This window comes from Hesperophylax consimilis, chromosome 28 (assembly GCF_061612785.1).
Source record: "Hesperophylax consimilis isolate HC1 chromosome 28, BYU_Hcon_1.0, whole genome shotgun sequence".
Classification (NCBI taxonomy): domain Eukaryota; kingdom Metazoa; phylum Arthropoda; class Insecta; order Trichoptera; family Limnephilidae; genus Hesperophylax; species Hesperophylax consimilis.
Genome location: NC_142863.1, coordinates 16,340,826 through 16,365,603, shown reverse-complemented (window position 1 = coordinate 16,365,603; position 24,778 = coordinate 16,340,826). Strand labels below are relative to the sequence as shown.

Here is a 24,778-nt window from a genome sequence, read left to right as displayed (position 1 = left end):
ACACTACATCAATCGCATTCGATCTAACATTGAAAAAAAAAACAAAAATGCCTATAAACACCACACACAACGTCACGGACTTCAAATAACTCAGGACAGAAATAAGTCATGAATCCTGGTTCACAACACTAAAAGAAAAAGACCCGAACAAAGCGCTTAATGCTTTCCTACTAAGGGGGTATTTCACAAACGTAGTAAACTCCGAGTAACAACTTGTCTGATTAAGATAATCGAATGATTAAAATGACAAGTAAACAACAAACTTCCCACGACCTACAAACATCTTGCAAGCACCTACCCGACAAATATTCGATACTTCGTGTGGCAACGCTGCATTTATCCCGTCTGCGTTCACGCCGCTCTATCGCCCCGCCGCTTGTCTATGCATATTTTCAAAACACCGGAATGTTGTTTACGTCGCTGTCACCCACATTCTTCCGCCAAGCGCCCGAGATATAATTGTTTAACTGTTTTTACTTTTTAATTCGTTATTTACATAGTTTATTTTATTCGTCTCCTGTTTTAAATAGTTAATAGGTTTCTTTTTTAAATTCTAGTAGTGTTTTTTGCTGTTAATATAGATAATAATTGGTTACATAGGTTAAAGGTTATAATAAGTTTTGTTCATAAAAACAATATTTCGTGTATTTGTGTTATTTTGTTAGTTTTTTTGTATTTTAGTATAGTTTAATTATGGAAAAACGGGTGCGTAGCATCAATTTTAGCAGGGAAGAATGCGAAAGTCTCGTGAACTTGATTCACAAATACAAAGACATTATTGAAAATAAACAAAGTGACACTGCGCTGTGGAGAGAGAAGGATGCCACCTGGCTTCGAATTGAAAAGGAGTTCAACTCTTCGTCGTCCTCGTGCTTTCGTTCATCAAAGACTTTAAAAATAAAGTACGAGGGTTTCAAGAGGTCTGTCCGAAAAAAGAGTGCGCTGATCAGGACTGAGCACTATAGCACAGGTGGAGGGCCCAGCAAAGCAGTTCCCCTGGACACGATGGAGCTGAAAGTTAAGGACCTAATCACCTTAAGCGTCCAGGGAAACATGAATAGCATCGACAGTGATGCTGGAACCATTGGTAAGTCGATATTGTTTTAATAAAATAGAGACTTCTGGCTCAAACCACTATCACTTTTATGTATAATAATTATTTATTTCATAAAGGTAGGACCTAATAATGATAAATCATCTTACAAGATGCAGTCGCTGTATTATAATGTTACATCTTTGCAAATCATATTATGTGTGGCAGAAGAAGGATGAAAGCAGACTGAAAATTGTTGAAATGAGATCTCGGAGGCATATCTGTGGTAAAACCATGTATGATCGTGTGAGAAATGTGGAGATCCGCAAAGAATGCAAGGCTGATGTAAGCGTAATGAATAAAATTAAGAAAGGGACCCTCAGGTGGTTTGGGCATGTAGAGCGAATGAACAGAGAGAGTAGTGTAAGAATATAGTGTAGGAATATCTACACATATTTAAGTACCAAGTACCTATGATGTTTCATATCATTTTATCATTTATTTCAGATAACCAAATTTCTGCAATGGAGGTGTCAATTGAGGAGGTGCCGGCGACACCGTGCAGAATCGTGTCACAGCCAATCCGGCAGATAATCTTCCTGGACCCGGACGATCCGTGTGAGCCGAGCACCTCCAAAGCCGTAGAAGCCCATGCAGAACCTGAAATCATCATAGAAGAGCTGAACACCGATGAGCCCATTCCTTCCTGCTCATCAAACAAGGTGAACAACTCCTCCTGAGCCGCAGCAGTGGGACAGGTGGAGTGTCCCGCAACTCCGTACCGCAAGCCACCCAGCCTTACGGAAAGGGGCAAAGAAAGTGGTAGATATCCGGAAGGATATTATGTTCATCAGGAAGGAAAAGGAAAAAGAATGGGCTTTTCGGGAACGTGAAAGGCAAAAGAAAGATTAAAATTAAATTATTGAAGACCAAATTTAGAGTTGAATAAATTTTACAAATTTACGATCAATCTACCAGCAGAGATACCTCCGGTAGATATATAGTTGAGCTCCCATTCAAGGATCCTCCAGAAATTCTAGGAGATTCTATCAAGTAGCCTCACGTCGTTTTCTAAGGCTAGAAAAAAGGCTAAACGCATCGCCATCCCTGAGACAAAAGTATAACAACGTAATAATGGATTATCTCGAAAAGGGTTATCTATCCCCTGTTAATCCCGACAGGCTGCTGGAAAGTAGTTATTATATTCCACATCACTCCATACTACGAGACGATAAAACAACCACTAAACTACGAATAGTTTTAGATGCAAGCTGTAAGACTAGTACTTCGTATTCTCTAAACGATATATTACATTCGGGAAAAAACTTACAAGCTGATTTATTCAAGGTGTTAATGAACGTTCGTTTGTTTCCCATTGTTGAAGAGGTGGTAAGTCACATTCAGTCATTCCCAACGCAAGAGTCACATTTTTGTAGAGAGAATTCCAAACGTAAATACTTGGCTTGTGAGTTGAGCATTGCGAAGATGTATGCTTTATATGTGGAAAAACATAAAGATCCAGTAAAGGAAAACATATACCGGAAAATGTTCATTGAAAAGTTTAACTTAAGTTTTCACCGCCCAAAAAAAGATGTCTGTGATATGTGTTCACAATTTAAAGCTCAAAAAAAATCCAAGCGATGATATTATGCATAAGCACGAGGAGCACATTAAGCGCAAAATAGAAGGAAACGAAGAAAGAGCCAAAGATAGAGATAATAATATTAATGCAGATACAGCCGTGGTTACCTTTGACCTTGAAAACATATTTAGCCTACCAAAAGCTACAGTGTCTTGTTTTTACTACTCAAGCAAATTAACATTATATAATTTAACGGGTCACTGCAGTATAAATAAGTCGGCAACTAACTCATTGTGGGATGAAACAACAAATGACAGAAGTGGAGAAGATCTGGCAAGCGCCTTAATAAAATTTTTAAAGAGCGTTATAGAACATTTACCATCCACTATTAATAAATTAATATTATGGTCAGATTCGTGCGTGCCACAAAATCGCAATTCTCACATGAGTATGGCAATTATAAAATTTCTACTGAGTGAAGACTCAAAGAACATAATAGAAATTATCCAAAAAATTTCGGGACCCGGTCACGGTAATGTCCAGGAGGTCGATGCTGTGCATAGCTTAATTGAAAGAAATTTGAGACACCAAGAGATATATAGTCTGTTGGGTTTACTACGAGCTCTGTTAAAGATAAAATCAAAAGCTCTGACCCTCACTTTTATACAGATGCTGGATACAGACTTTTATACGTATCACGAAGAAGCAATCAAATTCGACTTTCAACAGATTCCCTATACGAAAGTGAAATCATTAAGATACACAAAATCTGATTGGAAATTGATTCAATACAAAACCAGTTTTGATGCACCTACATCTGTGGTCAATATGACAGTAAACAAATTTAAAATACTGTCTGATGTTATGGTCAAACAATCAAATAGTACTTTGACTGAAAAAAAATAAAGGATATACGAAGCGCTTATAAATATATGCCTGCAGAAGACAGAGTCCAGTCGAGAATTACCTTGCCGGCGGAACGCACGTATTACGCCGCGCGCCGTTTGTTTTGAATATTTATTCAGGATACTATTACTTTGCCAAAAAATGAGCGATCTAAGTGTATTTATGAATGAGCTTCAAGTGCTCACTAATATAGTAAAAATGTTGAGCACCAAAGTAGACAGCTTAACAGCTGACGTTAAAGAAATTAAGTCAATACTACTAGTCGGTAGTAAGTCAAATATTGATCAAAGACCTGCGTAACGAAGCACGGTAACGAGAAGCCGATTCCTGAAATTCAGTGCGACCCGCCTCCTGGCGCCCGCGCTGTGCCTACTGCCATAAGTACTACTACTACTGAAACAATTGTGACTGCAGCTATTACTAACACCAGTATGGCACCCATTGCGTCAACAACTCTCGCGTCGGCCGGCTTGCCCCTGCTCCCTTTCCCGCCGCGCCTCATGCAGCCCTCTCCCGTTTCACAATGCGAATTACCACGAGCGAGAGTTACTCGCTCGCAGGCAAAGGAATCGAAGGCCAAGCCCGAAGTTGCACAGATACCAGATACTGTCAAAGGTACTAAGGCCAAACCTATCCCTTTGCCATCAACATCATCTGTCCAACCACAATTTGAGGTGCAGCAAAACTGGTACTTCAATCATCACCATCACCATCGGTCGTACCCGCTGACCCATTGGAATCGTCTCCTGCGGCCGAACCCGTCGAACCCGTGGCTCCTGCCACGACTGATAGCTCTACCGATAATACGACTCCCAACATATTACAACCTAAAGGGCTATCTGATCAATGGACAAAAGTTGCACGCAAACGGCGTGTCACCGTACGGGGTAATCAAAAGAGTGAAAAGGAGCCATCAGTATTGAACTTCTTTCACTGTTATCCCTTCCATCCTGATACTTCTTGCGATGACATGTCGCATTACCTAACGTCACTATATGGCGCCGCTTCATATAAGGTCGTAAAAATTAAAACTCGGGGTGAGTACTCCTCATAAGATTGGCGTGCCTCAGCCGGCTGTTGCCGAAGTTTTGAAAGCAAAACACTGGCCGCGCCGCACATTCATCAAGGAATGGGAAGTAAGGCTGACGGCGCCTCGTCTTCCAGCGGTTGAGGTCGGCAACAGCTGACTCAACTCGCACACAAAAAAGATAATTTACTACCAGAATGTCAGAGGGTTGAAAACAAAATGCTCGCATTTTTACAATAATGTTGCGGCTGGTGACTGTGATATCATAGCAAACAATGCTGGTGTTTTGACCTCTGAACTCTTTAGTGGTGACTTCTTAGTTTTTAGAAGAGATCGAGACAATGGCAGTGGCGACAGGCAGGGTGGCGGTTGTCTCCTTGCCTTCAAGGGTGAGGATGGGGTAAAGGTAGAGCGCATCCACACCCTAGAAACAGCAAGAAGATTTATGGGTAAAAGTATCTTGCAAACTGACTGTCACATTCATTTGTGTGGTTTATTTCCCGCCTAAAAGTAGGTGGGAAGTATTCAATCAATTTTATGACAGGATACATTCTAATTTCGATGCAATTGGTCAAAAGAATGTCGTCATACTGGGAGATTTTAATTTGCATTCCGCTCGTGAAGTTTCTAAGGTAGAATCTGATTTGGACTATCTGTGCGCGGCCTTTGGTCTCTCGCAGTGTAATGACATTCTAAATTCCAATTCCAGAATCCTTGATTTTGTTCTGTGTAATGCCAATCTTGAGGTAAGACGCTGTGAATTTCCACTTGTACCTGAGGACAGCTTTCATCCGGCTATTGAATTTCAGTGCAGCTTGATGAGAAAACCTTTTAAAAGTAATAGAGTCCCGACCCTTGAACGTGAAATCTCAAGGGGATGGAATTTCAACAAGGGTAATTTCATCAACTTGTATGGATCAATGAGCCGGATGGACTGGCAAAACCTCAGCACTTTCTGTACAGTAGATGAGGCGGCGCAATATTTTCACAGATGTATTTATGACGTATTTGATTCTTGTTTTCCCAAAAAACGTGCAGGCTGTGGTGGTCGCAAGTATCCGAAGTGGTTCTCGAGAGAAGTCATCTCGAATATAGAGATCAAACACGCCCATCATAAGCGCTGGAAAGCTGGACGCCTTCAGAGTGAATACGATCTGTTTAGTTTTTACCGAGTGTTAGTTAGGCGCGAGATTCGAGTGGCCTATCGAGCCTACGTGTCTGAAATTGAAGAAAACATCATGCATGATCCCAAGATGTTTTGGCACTATATAAAATCTCTTCGGAAGGATGGTGGTCTCGAAGACACCATGATGAAAGGTAATCAGGAATTTCGTGGCTTGGGTGTGGCTAACGCATTTGCTGATCATTTTCAATCGGTCTACAATAAAGACCCTTCACTTCTAGACATTAATAATACGGCCACATTTAATACCAGGGGAGCTTCAAACGTCGATTTAGGTTTACTTACTGTGGTGTATGTGTGTAAGGGGGACAGCATGAGAGCGAGACAGCGAGTACGAGACGTATATAAGAGATCGTATGAGCGGGAATGAGCCTCTCAGTCCAGAACCGTGATAGTCTTCTTTCAAATAAATATTATAATACAAGCATTGTTATTATTGAGTATGTAGAGTTAACATACGTTACAGTGGCGCAGCACGGTAGTTCGTAAATTATTAGAAGTTTACGGAGAATCAGATGATTCAAGAAGATTATTCGAATTTTTGGTGATCACAGTATAGTCTGGCGCTTTTGGGCGTTGGATCGCTAAATTTTGAAGGAAGAAGAAGAATAATAAAAGGCTATCAAATTGGAGAATTCACACGCAGCCGAGGCGAGCACGCAGATCGGGCCGGGCAAATTGCGCGGTAAAAACGCAATTTTACACGTGTGTGGGAGCCGACATTGCAACATTTTGTCGAGAGTACACCGTTACACGGGGTACGCAGAAGATCCAGGATCAAGATCGGCATCAAGGGTGAATTGGCCGGAATCCGGGACCGGGGTTCTGTCGCTACAGCGGGAAGGAAGACCTTGGAAGGTGATCGTGTCCGCAGCTGAAGGGAGACGGAGCCAGAAAAGGGTGCTGAGACGTTGGTGATTCACAGGCTCAGGGCAGGGGCTCGGAGCATAACCTCTGGAAGGGCTGAGATACGTATATTTTATTCAACTTGTTTCAGTTCTTCTCCCAATGGAGGCGATTTGTAAGAATTTGGGGACGTTCTGTTACAGAACGGGAGACTGGTCATTGTTCAGGGAACGATTGGATCAGGCCCTCATTTTAAATGATGATAAGTTGTTGTCACCAGAACGCAAAAGAGCATTTTTGCTGAGTTGCCTCACGGAAGAAACTTTCTCTCTATTATGTGATTTATGTTTTCCAAAAAAGGTTTCTGTTTGTTCTTTTGAAGATTTATGTAAATTATTTGATTCACATTGCAAACCAGTTAAAAATATTTTTGAGTCTCGTGAATTATTTTATAAATGTAAACAGTTTCCTAGCGAATCCGTTAAAGATTACGCGGCTAGATTGAGAGGGTTAAGTTTATCTTGTAATTTTGAGCTGAGATTGGAACCATGTTTAAAGGACATATTCGTTATTGGGATTTTTAATGAAAAATTGAAACACAAGCTATTCGTAGAGGCAATCAATACTTCTTTTACGGATTGCATTAATCTAGCGGCGACGTGGGAACATGTTGTGGCTTTTAAAAAAGTAAATCCGAATTTAAATGTTGTTCATAAGGAAAGCGAGTATTTCCATAAATCCAGGAAAGATAGTCCTTCCAGGAATAAAAATTCAATGCGGAGTAAATCACCGGTTAATGGTACGTTAAAAACTTGTTTTTTGTGTGGAAAAAAAAATCATTTGCAAAGAGATTGCTGGAAAAAAATTTTGTGTAATCATTGTAACAAATCGGGTCATCCTAGTAATTTGTGTAAATACAATAAAAATTATGTAGGTACTAAAAATAAACGGTTGAATTCGGTGTTCGTGGTTAATAATAATGTGGGGCCGGAACCCACATATATAGATTTGTTAATTGGTAACATAATATTGCCGGCGTTGGTAGATACGGGAGCTGCGATAAACGCGATACCATATGAAGTGTATTTAAGATATTTTGTTTCTTACGATTTAGAAAAGTATAATGTTCATTTGTCAGGGTATGACGGAACGCAGTTAAATGTTTTAGGTAAAGTGAATTTAGAGGTGTCATTTTTAGGTAAAAGTGCGAAAATACAGTTCGTAATAATTAAAAATGGTAATTCTACAATAGTTGGTAGAGATTTTTTACAAGTTTTCGGTATCGGATTAAGTGGAATAAATTCTGTAAAATTCAGTGAGATTAATTGTGATAATCATTTTGTTTTTCGTGAAAGTTTAAAGAAGAAATATGCTCATGTTTTTTCAGAAAAATCGGGTAGGCTTAAAAATTATGAGGCAAACATTGAAGTTAATTCGGACTTTAGGCCAAAGTTTGTAAATCCGAGGCCATTACCTTTTAGTTTACGTGAGAAAGTAGAGATAGAGTTACAGAGAATGTTGCATGAAGACATTATTGAAAAGGTAGAAATAAGCGATATTGCAAGCCCGATTGTTGTTGTAAAAAAGAAAGACGCTTCAATTAGGATTTGTACTGATTTCAAAACAACATTGAATCCTATGTTAGCGAAGTTGAAATACCCACTACCTCGTATTGACGATTTAATTTCATCTCTGAATGGTGCAAAATATTTTGCTAAGATAGACTTACGAAATGCATTTGGGCAAATTTCATTGAACGAAAAGTCTAGAAAATTATGTGTGATTAGTACGCATATAGGTTTATTTGCATATAAAGTATTGCCTTTTGGCTTAAGCACGAGTCCGGCCATCTTTATGCAAGTCATTACGGCGATAGTTGGTGGACTTAGGAACGTTTGTGTATTTTTAGATGATCTACTTTTATTTGGGAATTCTAAAGAGGAATTATTTTCTATTTGTGAAGCAGTACTTAGCAAGTTAAGTGATTGCGGATTAACTATTAATGAAAATAAGTGTTCTTTTCTAGAAACAGAGATAGAATATTTAGGTTATAGAATTTCGCAGAAAGGAGTTATGCCTTTAGAAAATAAAATATATGCTATTACCCAAATGAGTGTACCGAAAAATGTTTCGGAACTTAGAAGTTTGCTGGGAGTTATTTCCTACTATAGGTCTTTTATACAGAATGTGTCAGGTATTTTGTCTCCTTTATACCAATTGTTGAAAAAAGGGATAAAATTTGTATGGTCTCAGGAATGCAATATTGCGTTTGAGCAAGTTAAGAAACTGCTGACGTCAGACAATATTTTGGTGCATTTTGACCCACAATTACCTATCAAGCTAATTACAGACGCGAGTGATATAGGTATATCTGCTATTATATGTCACGTATATGAGAATGGCATGGAAAGACCGATTGCATTCGCTAGCCGTTTATTGTCAAAAACGGAATTGAGGTATTCCATTCTAGATAAGGAAGCGTGTGCAATAATATTTGGTTTAAAAAAATTCTTTCAATATTTATATGGTAATAAATTCGTTCTAACTTGTGATAATAAAGCTTTGGTACATATTTTGAACACTGAAAAACAAGTGCCAATACTAGCGGCAAATAGGCTACAGCGCTATGCGTTGATTTTACAAACATTTGACTATAATATAGAATATGTCAAGTCGGGTGAGAACAAAGCGGATTTCTTATCTAGATTGCCGGTTAATAGTAATAATAATTTAAGTGATTGTATCGACGAGGTCGACGGTAGCGAATATTTCTTAAATTATATTGGTAGTCTGAACGTTGATAAGATTGAATCGGATTTTTTAAATATAATTGAGGCGGAAACGACAATTTCAAAAGAAACGATGAAGCAGTTTTCGATTAAAGATGTAAACATAGCAAGCATTACTGGGTTCGTAATCAATGGTTGGCCGGATAAAAAGTTTTTAAAGGATGACTTGTTAAAATTCTGGTATTTTAGAAATAAATTATCGACTTATGACTCGTGTTTATTTTATAATAATAAATTTGTGGTTCCGAGGGAATTAAGGGAAATCATATTGAATTTCATACATCAATCGCATTTAGGTATTGTTAAATCTAAAAATCTTGCTCGAAATTATTTTTTTTGGTTAGGTATGAACTCAGAGGTAGAAGCAACTGTGAAGCAGTGCGTTCGATGCTTGGAGTGTTTACCCACTCCATGTAAAGTTGAGTTACAGCCGTGGCCAATCAGTGGATTAATATGGAATAGATTGCATATTGATTTCATGGGACCTTTTGGTGGTTACAATTTTTTGATAATCGTTGATGCAACTACAAAATGGATAGACTGTCACATCGTAAATAAAGTAGATTCGTTTTGTACAATAAAAGTTTTGAAAAGATTATTTTCTAATTTCGGAATTCCGGAGCAGATAGTAAGTGACAATGGTACAGCGTTCACTTCAACAGTTTTTAAGGAATTTCGTCATAATTTTAATATTAAATCGTTGACATCTCCTGTCAACCATCCAGCTTCTAACGGACTTGCCGAAAATGGGGTTAGAACGGTAAAGAATTTTTAAAAAAAAATTATGATAAATAATAAATTGCCTGCTGATTTTGAGGATAAACTTTTAACATTTTTGGTTGATATTAGGAATACGCCTTCTATGTCTACGGGGATTGAACCTAGTAAATTAATTTTGGGAAGGAAAATTAGATCAATTTTTAATACAATCATTCCAATATTAGATAATGTTGAAGGTCAAGGTTTTAAAGGGATTGATAACACGATTAAAGATAAGATGTTATTGAGTCAGCAAAAACAAAAAAAGTATTATAGAGGAAAAAAAATTAAAAAGTACTTTGATATTGGATCTAAAGTTTTAACCAGGGATTTGAGAAGTGATAAAAACAAATGGATTTTAGGAGAAATTTATAAAAGATTGGGGAATAGGGTTTATTTAGTAAAAATTATGTCTACAGGACAAGTGTGGAAACGCCACCATGATCAAATTTCAGAGAGGAAGGTTAGGTGGGGGGAGAGTGACAGGTCTGATGATTTGCTGGACCTGGGTCCACTCTCGGACGTGGACATGACCAAGTTTCCTAATTCCTCTGATTTTTGCAGGTCACCTACACCATGGGAGGGGAGGTTACGCCCTCGAGGACAACGCCCATGCTACACCGAATGAAGAGTCAAGAACATACATAATTACATATAAATTGGAAATTAAATACATAATGGAAATAATTAAATATATTTGGCTTATATAAATTTGTAAAAATAAAAAGATGTAATTATGATTTAAGTGTGGGGGTGTGGTGTATGTGTGTAAGGGGGACAGCATGAGAGCGAGACAGCGAGTACGAGACGTATATAAGAGATCGTATGAGCGGGAATGAGCCTCTCAGTCCAGAACCGTGATAGTCTTCTTTCAAATAAATATTATAATACAAGCATTGTTATTATTGAGTATGTAGAGTTAACATACGTTATGAGTGTGGAATCTGACGTTATGAGTGCCATAAGACAACGAAAATGAAGCTGAAGCAGAAGAAATCCCGGGGCCATCAAATAACTCAGCACAACCTGAAGAAACACCAGTGCCGCCAAGTAAAATAGCAAGACGCGACCCAAAATTGCAAATGCTTAAAGAAGCTTTTGGAATTTTAAAATCAGCCTCATCTGAAACCAACAAGCAAAATGATGAAATTAAAAGTTTTTTGGATTTTGTAGGAAGTAAAATGATGAAATATAATGAGCACACTAAAAACATTGTGCAACAAGGCATATGTGACTTAATTTTTAAAGCAGACAGCCATTACTTTGATGAATATTCCTTTCAGCACCCAAGCAATAGGACACAAACGTCTCAAGGATATTCTTTATCAGCTCAACCGTCCCTGATGCAGGCGTACAGCAAACAACCAGCCAATGTTTGATAATATACAGGCCCCAGTACACCAAGAAATGTGGAACAGGTATCCCAAGGATATACGTATGTAGGACAACCATCTCCAGGTCAGCCATCTCCTGGACAACTATCAACTGATGAACAAACGCCGTCTCCGCATAGTGAATTCTCCGAGTTTTTGGAAATGGATGATCAACTTTCTTTCTTGATACCTGTTAATACTTCTAGAGATACTAGTAGCAACGTCAAATCTACGGAAGAAAGCACGAAATCGGATATTCAATCGGATGAGGAAAGTAGCCCACAGGAGCAGGGCTCTAGACAAACTAGAAATCTACGTAAAACAGGGGCCAAGTCACAAAAAGGAAACACAGGAATCGATGAAGAACTTTTGGATATATTACGTAAAAAAGAAAAAAAATTTGACGAGGACATCAACTTCGCTGAAATGCTAATACCAAAGCTAAGAAAGTTAAATGACGATCAGAAATTGTATGCGAAAATGGAAGTAATAAACGCCATGGATAGGGCGAAAAGATATGTGCCTATTTCTCAGTTTTCGTACCCTAGGTCAACGACTACTCCACAGCCTATATACCCTGGTTACAATAAGGATTCACTATCCCCAAACACTAGTGCCACGTACATTACATCTGAGCCGGGAACTTCAACTGCAACTAATTTTGTTAGTCCGAGAAATTTAGTGATAATGTTATGATGCGGTTCTAGTTCATATTTTTTTATATAATTATTAATACTTTTTCCATGTAGTACTGCATCATTACATCTCCACCCGCCTCAATGTTTATAAAGTAGGAACTGGCCTAGTATTGTTGAGTGCAACTTCTAGTTTTTGTCTATTGTTTTAAGGGCGACATCTGGGTGAGTTCCGGGAGAACTCACTTCCTTGCCTGCGGAGAAATCAGATGGTGGGCCTGATTTCTCGGCAGACGACAGTCACAGTTTTCCGGAGTGAAATTGTTTGGGAATGGTTTCCCTTTAATCGGAGTGGCGAAGTCTAATTTTATACGCGGAGATTGCATAATAAAATCGTATAAATGGTGTGAATACGAAGTTCCATAGTGGAATTAGTTCCGTGGCTGGTTCGAGTATTGTAACCACGCGGCATCATGAATCGCAAACGGAGTCAGACGTGTTATCGGGTGTGATCTGCTTGAATCCGACCCATCCTTTATGGGATGAAGAAGCCAGTGGCTTAAAATATTGTGCCCGGTTCCCGGAAACATAAGGATAGTATTCTTTCTCGCGGTTTGGCACTACGCCGACCGCATTTTCACCAGGGCCGTAGGGAGGCCTATTTTTCCTTACATAAAGGGAATCCTCGCCAGGATACACGGATGCAACCGCGGGCACCTGATACCTCTTCCTCAGTCGCCAGATTACACAGTTTCCTGCCACGGACAGTCGCCAGGAGGCGGAACTAACTCTTCCTCTTGCTCCGGCTGGAGCCCCTAGGAGCACAGCCTGAGGAGGTGCTGCTCCAGCTCGAGTAGGATGTTTCTTAGTTAGCTAGATAGATAAAGCGTGGTCGGAACCTTGGGGGTAAGCTTATATCTAACTGCTATTATGTTGTTTTCGTTATAACTCATACGGTAGAGTGTGTAGACTTATATTGTATTTGAAATAATATACATTCATGTTACTCTAAATCTTCTTTCCTTGACTCTAAAGTACACATTGTAACCTGACACATTCTGGTTTCGTACCCAACCCCCTGAGAACCCTGGGATCACAAACATTCTTGTGGGTATCTAACCCTCAAGAATTGGCGCTTCCAGTACAGGATAAAGTTTGTGATTCCACATTTATTATTATAACCTAAAATGTCTGGTGAGTATTGTAGGCTGCACGTAGCAAGTAACCATAGCACTACTGTGTAGCAATACATAAAAATAAAACCATTACTAAAATACCCCAGGTTCAAGAGAATTGCACTGATTTTAGAAACTGTAATGACTACTTACAACGTTTTGCGGATGATTTACAGTCTCCTAATTCTGTGGTTTCACAAGACTCCAATGATTATTATGATGTAACTATGGCGTCACTTTAAAATTTTATAACTAATAAATAAAACTAAGTGTAAAAATCTTGTTTTACTTACCTAAGGGTGACTGACAACCTTTCTTCAGCTGAGATTGCATTCCGCCATCTAGTATTATTGTATGCAATTTGAGGTCCAACGATTCTTAATAGTTTGTCAAATGTTCTGAATCGTCATTCTATAATAGCCAAAGAATTTTTTTGGATATTGTTGGAGATCATTGTATTTCAGATATAAGAAACCTAGAAGTGAAAGAAGTTCCCTAGAACTGAAAGTCAAGGATGAGGGTTCTGTAGGTAGTTTTGTGAGTACAATCAAGAAAAAGACGAACACATGGGGGGATCAAAGGTCGCGTTCTAGAGGGAAACCGGAGTTTTCAAGAACGGATTCACGGTCGGGAAGCCCTAGTGTGAGGAAATTCTCGGGTTTTAAGAAATGTACTTGTTGTGGAGCGAATCACACGTTAAGTGATTGTAAGTTTAAAAGCGCAAAATGCTTCATCTGTAAACAAGTGGGTCATCTTAAAAATATGTGCAAGAATAATAAAGTGTCTCCGTTGTTTGTAAAAAAGGCAATTCATAAAGAGCACATTGCATTTATTAGTCCGTATAAAGTCGAGATTAAAATTAATGAGATTCCATGTTCAGCTATGGTGGATAGCGGTTCGAGTGTATCGGTGATTCTTGAGGTTGTTTTTAAAAAATCGTTTAAAAATATAGAGTTGTCAACTGACAAGCGTACAATTTCTGGTTACGACGGATATCCATTAAAAATCGTGGGTAAATCAATTTTTTCGGTAACATACAACAAAGCTAAAAATAATATGTATTTTATAGTTGTCACTAAGGGTTCAGAATTAATTGTGGGTCGTGATTTCATGGAACTTTTCGACTTGGGAATTGCGCCGATTAATCGTGATTCAGTTTTTACAGTGAATAAAAAAAAGAGGAACTTTTTAAGGAATTTCCAGAAGTTTTTTCAGACAAATCAGGGAAATTTAACAAACATAAAGTATGTTTTAAAGTCAATCGGGATTCAAACCCAGTGTTTCATAACGCGAGACCGGTACCGTTCACGTTAAAAGATAAAATCGGGAAAGAACTTGAATCTATGGTGGCGGACGGAATTTTATCTCCAGTGTCCAGTAGCGAGTACGCATCACCCATTGTTCCGGTCATTAAGAAAAACGGGAATATTCGTATATGTGTAGATTATAAGAGGTCCTTGAACATCATGACAGATTTAGAAAGATATCCTCTGCCTACGATTAATGAGGTCATTCATAAAGTTAGCTCAGGCAAACTGTTTGCTAAGCTGGACCTTAAGCAGGCTTATGTACAGTTGGAGTTAGCAGAGGGTTGCAAGAAATATACGACTATAAATACGCACCTGGGTCTTTTTCAATATATGTAACAGGCTTGTATTTGGGTTCAAATCTGCGCCTGCAATTTTTGCTAGGACGATTGCGGGTTGTCTGTAAGGTCTGAAAGGTGTTGCGTTCTACTTAGATGACATTATTATCGCTGGCATTAACGAGGCAGATTTAATGGCGAATATTCGCGCGGTGTGCAATCGCTTGAAAGAGTGCGGTTTGCGTGTGAACACAGAGAAATGTGATTTTTTCGTGAAGTCAATTGAGTTTTTAGGCTATGTGATATCAGGGGAAGGCATTCAACCTCAACCTAACAAGTTGGAGGCGATTAAAAGGGTACCATATCCAACGGATGTGCACCAATTAAAAAGCCTTCTAGGGTTTTTAAACTTTTACAGGAACTTCATTCCCAGAATGTCTTCGATATTAGAGCCGTTACATAACTTATTAAAAAAAAGATGTTAAATGGGATTTTTCTGACAAGTGTAAAAAGGCTGTCGATACAGTAAAGAGTTTAATGAGTGACAACGCCGTGCTCACTAATTATTTTCCCGAATTACCGTTGAAGCTATATACGGATGCGAGTACATCCGGTTTGGGGGCGTGTCTAGTTCATGTTTTTCGGGACGGTTCGATGAGGCCGATTGAATTTGACTCACGTAGTCTTACTAGCGCGGAAAAAAGTATTGCATTTTAGACCTTGAAGCTTTAGCAATTATGTTCGGGCTGAATAGGTTCTTTCAGTACCTGTTCGGAAGAGAATTCACATTATGTGGTGATAACTTACCTTTATTAAGAATTCTTGAGGAACACAAAAACATACCAGTTTTAGCGGTCAACCGCTTGCAGAGGTATGGTATTGTCTTAGCGGGTTTTGCATATAAGACGGAATTCGTTAAATCTGGTAATAATCAAGCGGATTTCCTATCACGTTTGCCGTTAGAAAATGCGGTTGAGGAGCACAATGATGATTTTAGTGCAGATTTTGTGAGTTTTATAGAAGGAACACAATTGGATTTGCGTTCGGTTAAAGCAGCGACCGTTTCAGACACAGTTCTACAGCTAGTAGTTACTCATCTGAGGCAGGGCTGGCCTAAGTCTATGAAACGTGACAATATTTTATGGAATTTTCGGGTTAAGAGAAACGAACTTTCTATTGTAGATGATTGTTTGTTCTGGAACCATAGGATAATTATTCCAGCTTCTTTACAAAATCATGTGTTAACCTTGTTACATAGGTCGCACTTAGGTATAGTCAAGATGAAAGGCGTTGCGAGAGCGTATTTCTGGTGGTCATCGTTGAACAAGAATCTAGAAAAGACGGTTCAATCATGCCAGGATTGTGCTGTTAATAGGCAATCACCACCAAAGAATCAATTAATTGTTTGGCCGAATTCAGGGAGAGTGTGGAGTCGTTTGCATATAGATTACTGTGGGCCTTTATCAGGCAAGATGTTCTTGGTAATGTGCGATTCATTTTCTAAATGTATAGACTGCATCGAGGTTACAAAGGCAGATAGTACTCACACCATTTTAGAATTAAGAAAAATTTTTGCGATTTTTGGTAACCCTGAATTGATTGTGTCAGACAACGGCACCGCTTTCACGAGTGAAGAGTTTAAAGAATTCTTGGGCGAAAATAACATTAAATTCATGACGTCACCGGTAAGGCACCCGCAAAGTAACGGACTATTAGAAAACGCAGTGAAAACTGTAAAAGGTTTTCTTAAAAAGGTGATGGTTGGTTCTAGCTTACACAAAGATTATAGAATAAAACTACTGAATTTTCTGTTAGATTATAGAAACTCGCCTCACTGTTCGACGGGTGTCGAACCCGCTGTTTTGTTAGTAGGCAGGAGGCTTCGTTCCTCGTTTGACGGGTTAGTTCTACCCAAGGTGGGAGAGCTAGAGCTAGACTCAGAGTTGGTTAAGCGTGCGAACGATAATATTGCGAAAAGTCAGAATAGACAGATTAAAGGTTTTGGTGGAGCCATGACTCGCAATTTTAGGATAGGTCAAAAATGCCTTGAGCGGGATTATCGCCAAAATAATAAAATATTATGGACAAAAGCTGTGATTTGTAAGTCTCTGGGGAAAAAGGTTTTCATTGTAAGAGTGGGAGATTCGAATGTGACGTGGAAGAGACACTTGGATCAAATCAGGGAGCTGTCAGTAAGCTGGGGTGAGGAGTTCAATGGGTCACAGTCCGCGTCTGAGATCAGATGGAATGACCCTCAGGAGTTAGAGACCTCGGTTTTTCTACGTGGTTTAACGGGGTATTCTCCTGATTTCAGGTTGGCAGATGTGGAAGGTGCCGGGCCAGGACCGGCAGGGGCGGCACCAATACCAACACAAAGGAGTCCGTGGGCGAATCGACTTCGGCCCAGACAAAATACCCCAGAAGAGCAGGCTACTTCTCAAGTCAACATTATTGAAGAATTATAAATTATGTACTTGTTATTAATTGTGTGAAATATTTAGTTTAAATATGTTGTGTTGTTATATCAGGTCATTGACCTGTGTGTCGTATATTGTTTTTCAAGTATATTGTTGACAGTGCCTGATAAGGTTTTAGCCGTAGGGTTACCACATAAAGCGGTAACTAGAGACCTTATATCTCTGTTTTATAGTAGTCGTAGAGCTGCAGTTAGAGAGGGAAGGGTGTAGTGTACCGTATAGGCGATCGTGCACGGCCGGAGACAGCCGAGGTTTGACGAACGCTTCCGACACTGCTCGGGGAACGCGGGCAGTGGGACGGACGGGAGGCGCGGGCATTCGATTCCTTCCATGCAGCTGGACTGGATTGTACTTTTAACAACTGAGTTAACAATAAACAATACTTCGTATAATAGAACCTTTTTTTATTAAAACAGCAAGAACATTACAATTATAATTCACAAAATCACTCTGTATCAAAGTCATTCTCACTTGAAACGGTTGACGAAACTACAATAACAAAACACATTCATAATATTAAATCAAACGCCATCGGTTGCGATAACATAAGTATCACAATGATTAAACTAATCCTTCCTTTTGCACTCAGCACCATAACAGCAATTATTAACCAATCATTACGGACAGGTACAGTCCAAGCAGTGTGGAAAAGTGGTTTAGTAACACCAATTCCTAAAAAGAAACCAATTTCTAGTCTTAGCGATCTCAGACCGATCAGTATATTACCGGCATTATCCAAGGTACTCGAAAAAGTTGTGTTTAACCAAACAGTAGTTTACACTGAAACATGCGGGATTATACGGGGGTTTCGTAAAGGCCACAACACTACGACAGCTCTGCAATGCATTTCAGACGATATTCTTGCCTCCACTGATGCAGGCAAAGCCACAATATTAGTTCTTCTGGATTTCTCTAAAGCATTTGACTTAACCACTCAGAACATTAGAAAGTCAAAAGACGTAAATATGGTAATAGCGGTCAAGACATTAGAACGTCTTTTCACGTAAACGCGCGAGATTTTACAAAAATCGATTTATTTCCATCACTAGTATACGGATTGCCATGATTTAAAAAACAGAGTATCGATAATGAATAACGCTACGCGTCTATATTTAAGAATATCTATGGAATGTAGAGGTGCATTATCTAAGTCGATTGGATCTGTCATCTTGTTCGTTCATAATTTATTGAGTTTCTAAATAATTTATTAAAAATATTTTAGTTTGGACGGTTAATATTTTGAGGTGACTAATAGTTTTTAATTATATTTTTTCAATATATAAAGTGTTATTTCTTTATGACACTCAGAAAAAAGTACATTTTTCACAGCTTTGAAATAATGGTCAGCTATTTTTACATATTTTTGACGTTTTCAGAAAATGTATATTTAGAAACGCAAATATTTACATATAACAAAACAATACGATAGTGAATTTCATAATCTTTCCAAAACATTTTTTAGAATGAGGCTACGTTTCCCAAAACGTGAGTTATGAAGCTTTTAACAAAACTCGTGAATAACACAAAAATTTTCACGTTTTGACAGTTCGCAAAGGAACACAAAGTAAATAAAAGTGTTTGTCTGAGAGATTAATGAGTATTCCATTGCTTGTTTCAAAGTTACAATACTTCGGTTTCAATGACAAAGCAATAAAATGGTTTCAGAGTCATTTCAAAGATAGAACTCAGCGTACAGTCTGCAGGGATATCAATGGGGCTCTAAAATATTCTTATTATTATTATCTGATGTTAAAATAACACGAGGGGTACCACAGGGATCGATACTAGGGCTATTGCTTTTTGCTATATATACCGCTGACATGATGCAATCTATTAGACACTGTATGTTGCACATGTATGCAGATGATACACAACTATATTTACCATTTGAAGTATGTAACGCTCATATAGCGGTGGAAATGATAAACAGTGATCTACATAGAGTTTGCGCTTGGGCACAAGAGCATGCACTACTTCTCAATCCCCAAAAAACTGTTGCTATGTTAATGGGAACTAAACAAAAAATATCATGTGTAAGGAATAGAAGACATGATGTAAAAATAGGTGAAACCACGATTCCCTTTGTTGAATCTGCGCGCAACCTTGGAATAGTGGTCGACGGTAAATTGAGGTATGAGGAACATATTAAAAACAAGTCACAGTGGTGCTATTCGAGACTTTGTCTGCTGTATAATATAAGAGATCATATATCAATGAAATTAAGAAATATTATTACTGACAGTCTTGTTCTCTCAATATTGGACTATGGAGACACAGTATATGGTCCCTCCTTACTGAAAAAAAACCCAAAAACAAGTACGAGTCCAAAATGCATGTGTCTGATATTGTTATAATGTTCCGAGACAGGATCATATCTTACCTCTATTGGCATCAGATTCTAAATATGTTGAACAGAAGGAAATTACACCAATTGTGTCAAATGTTCAATTTGATGAATTCAAAGGTCCCTGCCTATATGTTTGAGAGATTGCAGTGGTCCCGTGACTCTCATACACATAGTACGCGTCAAAGAAACCACTTACTCGTTCTCCCCAAACATAAAACTACTGTGTTTGAGGGTAGTTATAGCTATTCTTCATCAAAGCTTTGGAACGAAGTACCACTGTCAATTCGAATATCGACATCGTTGCATTGCTTCAAAAAGCTTTGCTGCGAATGGTTGCTATCGTTTACCATTTCCTAATCGACTGATTATCCCCCATGCTACAACCGAAAACAAAGCATGGACTCTCTGTTCAGTCCAGGTGGGTGGTACATTAAATTAACTTTGTAATCCATGACTAAATAATGTACCATATTAATAACTGAATTTTTCACAGGAGAGGTATAGGGCACGAGTGGGGCTTGGGTATCCGCCAGTCATCGGTTAGCCGATGCATATTAAATGTTTCATCGGCTATCAGCGACACACTACTTCAGATGTGGGTCAAATTTCCTTCGACTGCTGCGGATAAAAATAGCTATAGCTATAAGAAAAAGCTATTGTAATATATTATATCATGTATCTATACTATCATATATTTCAATCAATACTAATCTAACCTAGTCTACCTATAAGTTTTGCATGTACTTGTATCTCTGACTTTTTATATCCATCTAGAGTTTCTGTTAATTGTATATTTTCTGATGTCACTGTTTATAATTTACTGTATATGGTATATTTTATACCGTTGATATTAAAATAAATAAGCAAAAGGCGAGGCAAATTTTTGAGCAATCCGGTAATCATTTCTCTGGAACTACAGGAGCAATAGATTGCACTCATATAACTATCGTTGCTCCTGCAGAACAGGAAAATATGTACTGCAATTATCACTCCTTATACGTGCATGTCACTGGTGGTGAAAAGTTTTCTTTAATTGTATATGAATCTACAGACCACCCGGAAACATAAGTAAAAACTCTTCCGAGAAGAGTTGCAGAGAAAGCAGAGTTCGAGATTCAGGAGTTCTGACGGTAAAATAAGTGGGTTATATTTTGATGGTCTGAAAGACAAGACCATTGTGCAAGAAAAACATGACAACAAGTACCACAGGAAAACAATTACAGAAGGGCATATTGTTTTGCTTTGAGCCAGATTCTCAGTACATTGGCCACGTAGCGCATCCTTCTGGAACCGCTAATTCTATAAAGGATTCAATTATGCACTTATTAAATTTGCACTTCGGAGATTTATCAACCATTGTAGCCATTGGATGTGACGGAACTGCTGTAAACACGGGCTCCAAGAATGGAGCAATCGCATTGATTGAAAGACAGCTAAACCGACCATTACTTTGGTTTATATGTTTGTTGCATGCCAACAAATTGCCTCTGCGTCATATTTTCAATACTTTGGACGGCATTACTTCAGGTCCCAGTACGTTCGCAGGAGTCATCGGCAAGATGTTACAGCACTGTGAAGACTTGCCTGTGGTAAAATTTGAGAAGATTGAGGCAGTGTTACCTGATATTGATGCGAAAATTTTAAGCACTGATCAAAAACATGTATATTTAATTTGTCAAGCTATAACACAAGGCAGCGTGAAATCTGATTTGGCTAAGGGGCCGTTCAAGTATTATGTAAGCACAATGGGGGGCAGGGGGGTCTTTGCTTTGCTTATTTTTGATGACATGGGGGGGTGGGGGGGTCGAGATAGTGATTACGTCAGCACTGCTCAGTAGTAGTTATTTTTTTTTTTACACATTGGCAACCCACACATTGTCTATGTTTGAAAACCGAATACATATTCGGAGATTCCCACAAATAATTAATACGTTTAGGTACTCGCTTAAAAAACAGAATACATTAACAGAAAAATGCATATAGGTACCAATTTTTACGCAAGCATGGGAGGGGGGGGGGGTAAGAGCTTTGCTTACTTTTGGTGACAAGGGGGAAGAGGGGGTAAATAATTGTAATAAATCTGCTTACGTAATACTTGAACGGCCCCTAATAAGCAACCAGGAAAGCTGGCACACTCTCGTTGGCTAACCTGTGCAAACAGAATATTGAGACTATACGTAGCAACAAAGTTACCATCCCATAGTCTGGTTGAGATTGCTACGTTTGTTATAAAAGTATACGCGTCAACATGGTTCACCATAAAACCAAAACCTTCATGCAAATATGGTCCGAAACACATCCTAAGTGTATCTTCCAGAATGCGACTATTACATATTGCTCAGTAAAATTTAACCTTCAAGCCAGTTCCCACAGTTCGTATTTTAAAGATAGTGTAGCTTCCCACATTTGCAGATTCGACCCTACAATAAAACAATTCTTTGGCCTGGTATTTTTATAAACATATTGCCTTGTTTGTATCATTTATGATTTAAGAATTAGTGACATTTTACTGCAAGCAGCGGCAGTTTTCAAATAGAGCTGTTCGCTTTCTATTTTATGATGACCCTAGTTAAACCATTATGCCTAAAAATATTTGCCAATACCTTTCCCACCCCTGTCCCATAGTAATAAAAACCCCAAATAAAGTTTCATCTCCCTCAAAATAATTCCTTTAAAATATTTCTATTGTTTAAGTCACGTTTGTATCATTAAGAATAGTTTAGTGCATTTTATTTTATGTTAAGAATGTTGTTTGCCAACGAGCGGGTGGAACATCTTTATTTTGGTAAAATGTCCTTCAGAATTTAGTTTAAATACAGATACCTCCCAGAAAAAGGACAGTATTAGAGTGTTGCTATAACTGGTAGGTACAGACGTACCTACGCAGGAGCGAGTGTTGAAATAACTGGTAGGTACATGCGTACCTAGGCAGTCAGTCGTGAGATAATTTCTAGGTTTATGTAAACCTAGGGAAAACTGAAGAATAGAGGAAACTAGACCTTTATTTCTTTCAGTTTAAGTTTTAGCAGAGGAAAATAAGATCCTCTGCAAATATATTGTGAATTAATAAATTTATATGTCAACAAGAAGAAGTGTTTTCCTGCATTCCATCTGACGGCGTGTTCTCGTACCACGATAGCAGAAACATATGGTCCTTCGAGCCGCATCGGGAACAGCAGCATCATGGAAGCGGGACAACACTCAAAGTCGTCATCTGTCTGCGGCAGTAAGGCGGGAACCAGCAGCAGCTGGATGGAGGCTCAAATAAAAGCTTCAGCAACCAAGGTGCACATCACGAGACAAAAGGCCCGCCTACTTACGGAGATGGCTGAAGCAAAGATGGCCGCGGAAGCAAAGGCTTCCGAAGTAAAGATAGCTGCTTCCGAAGCAAAGATGGCTGCAGCAATGTCAGTCTTGGAAGCAGAGGAGCAACATGCGGCGCTCGTTTTAGAAGCTGCATCAAGGACTTCGCAACGGACTCTCGAGGATAGAGTCAATGACTGGGTGGACCAGTCACATCACAGTTCATCATCAAAACTTGGAGATCACGATGAACAGCCTCTTCGAGTTCAAATGGAGCAGCAACAGGAACTGCTCCGTGATGGGCGGTTATCGCTACAACCGCCCACAAGAACTGCACAGCAACAGCCCTTGGCAGGGCAGACTCTCCCATCGCAATTAGAGCCTCGGGTAGAGCAGGCTCAACCGCTGCAATTGGAACGGCGGTTGGAGCAGCACAAGGGTGGGCGGTACGCATTACTCCCACCAAAAGGATCCTCAGAGCAGCAGCCCTTGGCAGGGCAGACTCTCCCATCGCAATTGAAGCCTCGGACAGAGCAGGCTCTTCCGCTGCACTTGGGACAGCGGTTGGAGCAGCAGCAGCAGGGCGGGCGGTACGAGCTACTCCCACCCAGAGGAACATCGCATCAGCCGCCCTTGGTAGGGCAATCTCTTCAGCTGCAGTCGACGCAGCATCAGCAGCCAAGCAGTAGCTGCTGGGAGCTGCCTACATCAGAGCAGCCATTCAACTTAGCAGAGCAACGCAACGGGCAACAGTGGCCAGAGTCGCAGGGCCGATTCCAGGGACCAACACCTGCTATAACTGAAGACCGTCTCGCGGAATCAATTGGTAAGGCAATGTCTTTATATAATACCAGGCCCAAAGTTAATGATCTTCCCACATTTAACGGCAATCCAATTGAATGGATTGCGTTCAAATCAATATACCATCATACCACAGACTTCTTAAAAGTATCTGACAGCGAAAATTTATATAGATTGCAAAAGGCGTTAAAAGGAGAGGCGCGTGACGCAGTTTCTTCCCTTCTATTATCTCCTTGCAATGTCAAGGAAATAATAAATACGTTAGAAAATATGTTTGGCAACACGGATCACATCATACAAAAAACTATTGGTGAGATCCGAAATTTAAGTAAATTAGATGAGAATATCAGTTCAGACGCCATAATTCGATTTTCTTGTAAAGTAAAAAATTTAATTTCTATGTTAAAATCATTTAAAAATATCGGACATTTGCACAATCCAGATTTGTTATCGACATTAATCGGTAAACTACCTAGTACACTACGAACGTTGTGGCTTACAGACAAAGATAGGCGGAACACAACACAGCCAATACTCTGCTATTTATCACTTTGGCTGGAAGAAATCGTAATTAATTCACGTGACTCAGGAATAAGTTTTAATTCTAAAATCAGTAGCGAAACTAAATTCGCTTCCAATAACCATTTCAAGCAGTATAGTAATAATTATCATCCACGGCAAGCTAATCAACATCAAAATAAACAAAATTTTAATAGGCCTTATGCATCCAAAAATAATCATTTCGAACGTTCGTACGATACGTCAAAAAAATTCCTTTATCACACCACTAATAATGGAAAACCACCGTGCTGTGTTTGCAAAGGAGAACACCAGATTTGGCAATGTGAGAAATTTAAAAATGTCCCAATAACGCAAAGATGGGAAATTGCTAAATATAATAATGTTTGTTATAAGTGCTTAGGGTACGGACATTCCCGTTTTAATTGTAAAGTAAAT

General features: G+C 39.0%; 2 protein-coding genes across 3 annotated transcripts in view; one reads left to right on the top strand and one right to left on the bottom strand.

Moving 5' to 3' along the window:
• The window catches only part of LOC149410270 (mitochondrial S-adenosylmethionine carrier protein), a 168,488-nt gene that overhangs the window by 132,553 nt on the left and 11,157 nt on the right, over positions 1–24,778 (bottom strand). The gene's annotated exons all lie outside the window — the stretch shown is intronic.
• On the top strand, positions 174–6,429 carry LOC149410271 (uncharacterized). The gene is made up of 2 exons (XM_089648819.1): positions 174–1,087; positions 1,541–6,429. Exons 1-2 carry the CDS (start codon positions 694–696, stop codon positions 1,771–1,773), a joined length of 627 nt encoding a protein of 208 aa, XP_089504945.1. The 5' UTR covers positions 174–693; the 3' UTR covers positions 1,774–6,429.